General features: G+C 67.9%; 1 protein-coding gene across 1 annotated transcript in view; it reads left to right on the top strand.

Annotated features, from left to right (window-relative positions):
- LOC104496374 (zinc finger protein 239-like) overlaps nucleotides 1-201 on the top strand; it is a gene marked incomplete at its 3' end in the record, with an annotated part of 2,938 nt that extends 2,737 nt beyond the window's left edge. Inside the window, exon 7 of the mRNA XM_010139480.1 lies at nucleotides 109-201. Within this exon, the coding sequence (XP_010137782.1) occupies nucleotides 109-201 (93 nt within the window). The remainder of the gene's footprint in view (nucleotides 1-108) is intronic.
- Nucleotides 202-221: the final 20 nt, after the last annotated feature.

Genomic DNA, 221 nt, shown 5'->3' on the forward strand with positions numbered 1-221 from the left:
CGGGGGGCAGCCTCACCCCTCCTGCTGCCTCTGCACGCGGCTGAGCCTTCAGCTATTGCCGTTGTCCTCGGGGAACACCCGGTGTTAACGGTTCCCGTCTCTCCCCAGACCCACGACCGGAGCGCGCACTGGAGGAGCTTCCTGATCGACCTGACCCCCAGGAAACGCCACAACTGGTCCAAAATCCAGGCGCTGGCGGACGCCCGCGGCGGGGAGGACGC

This window comes from Buceros rhinoceros, unplaced genomic scaffold (assembly GCF_000710305.1).
Source record: "Buceros rhinoceros silvestris isolate BGI_N320 unplaced genomic scaffold, ASM71030v1 scaffold31407, whole genome shotgun sequence".
Taxonomy (NCBI): domain Eukaryota; kingdom Metazoa; phylum Chordata; class Aves; order Bucerotiformes; family Bucerotidae; genus Buceros; species Buceros rhinoceros.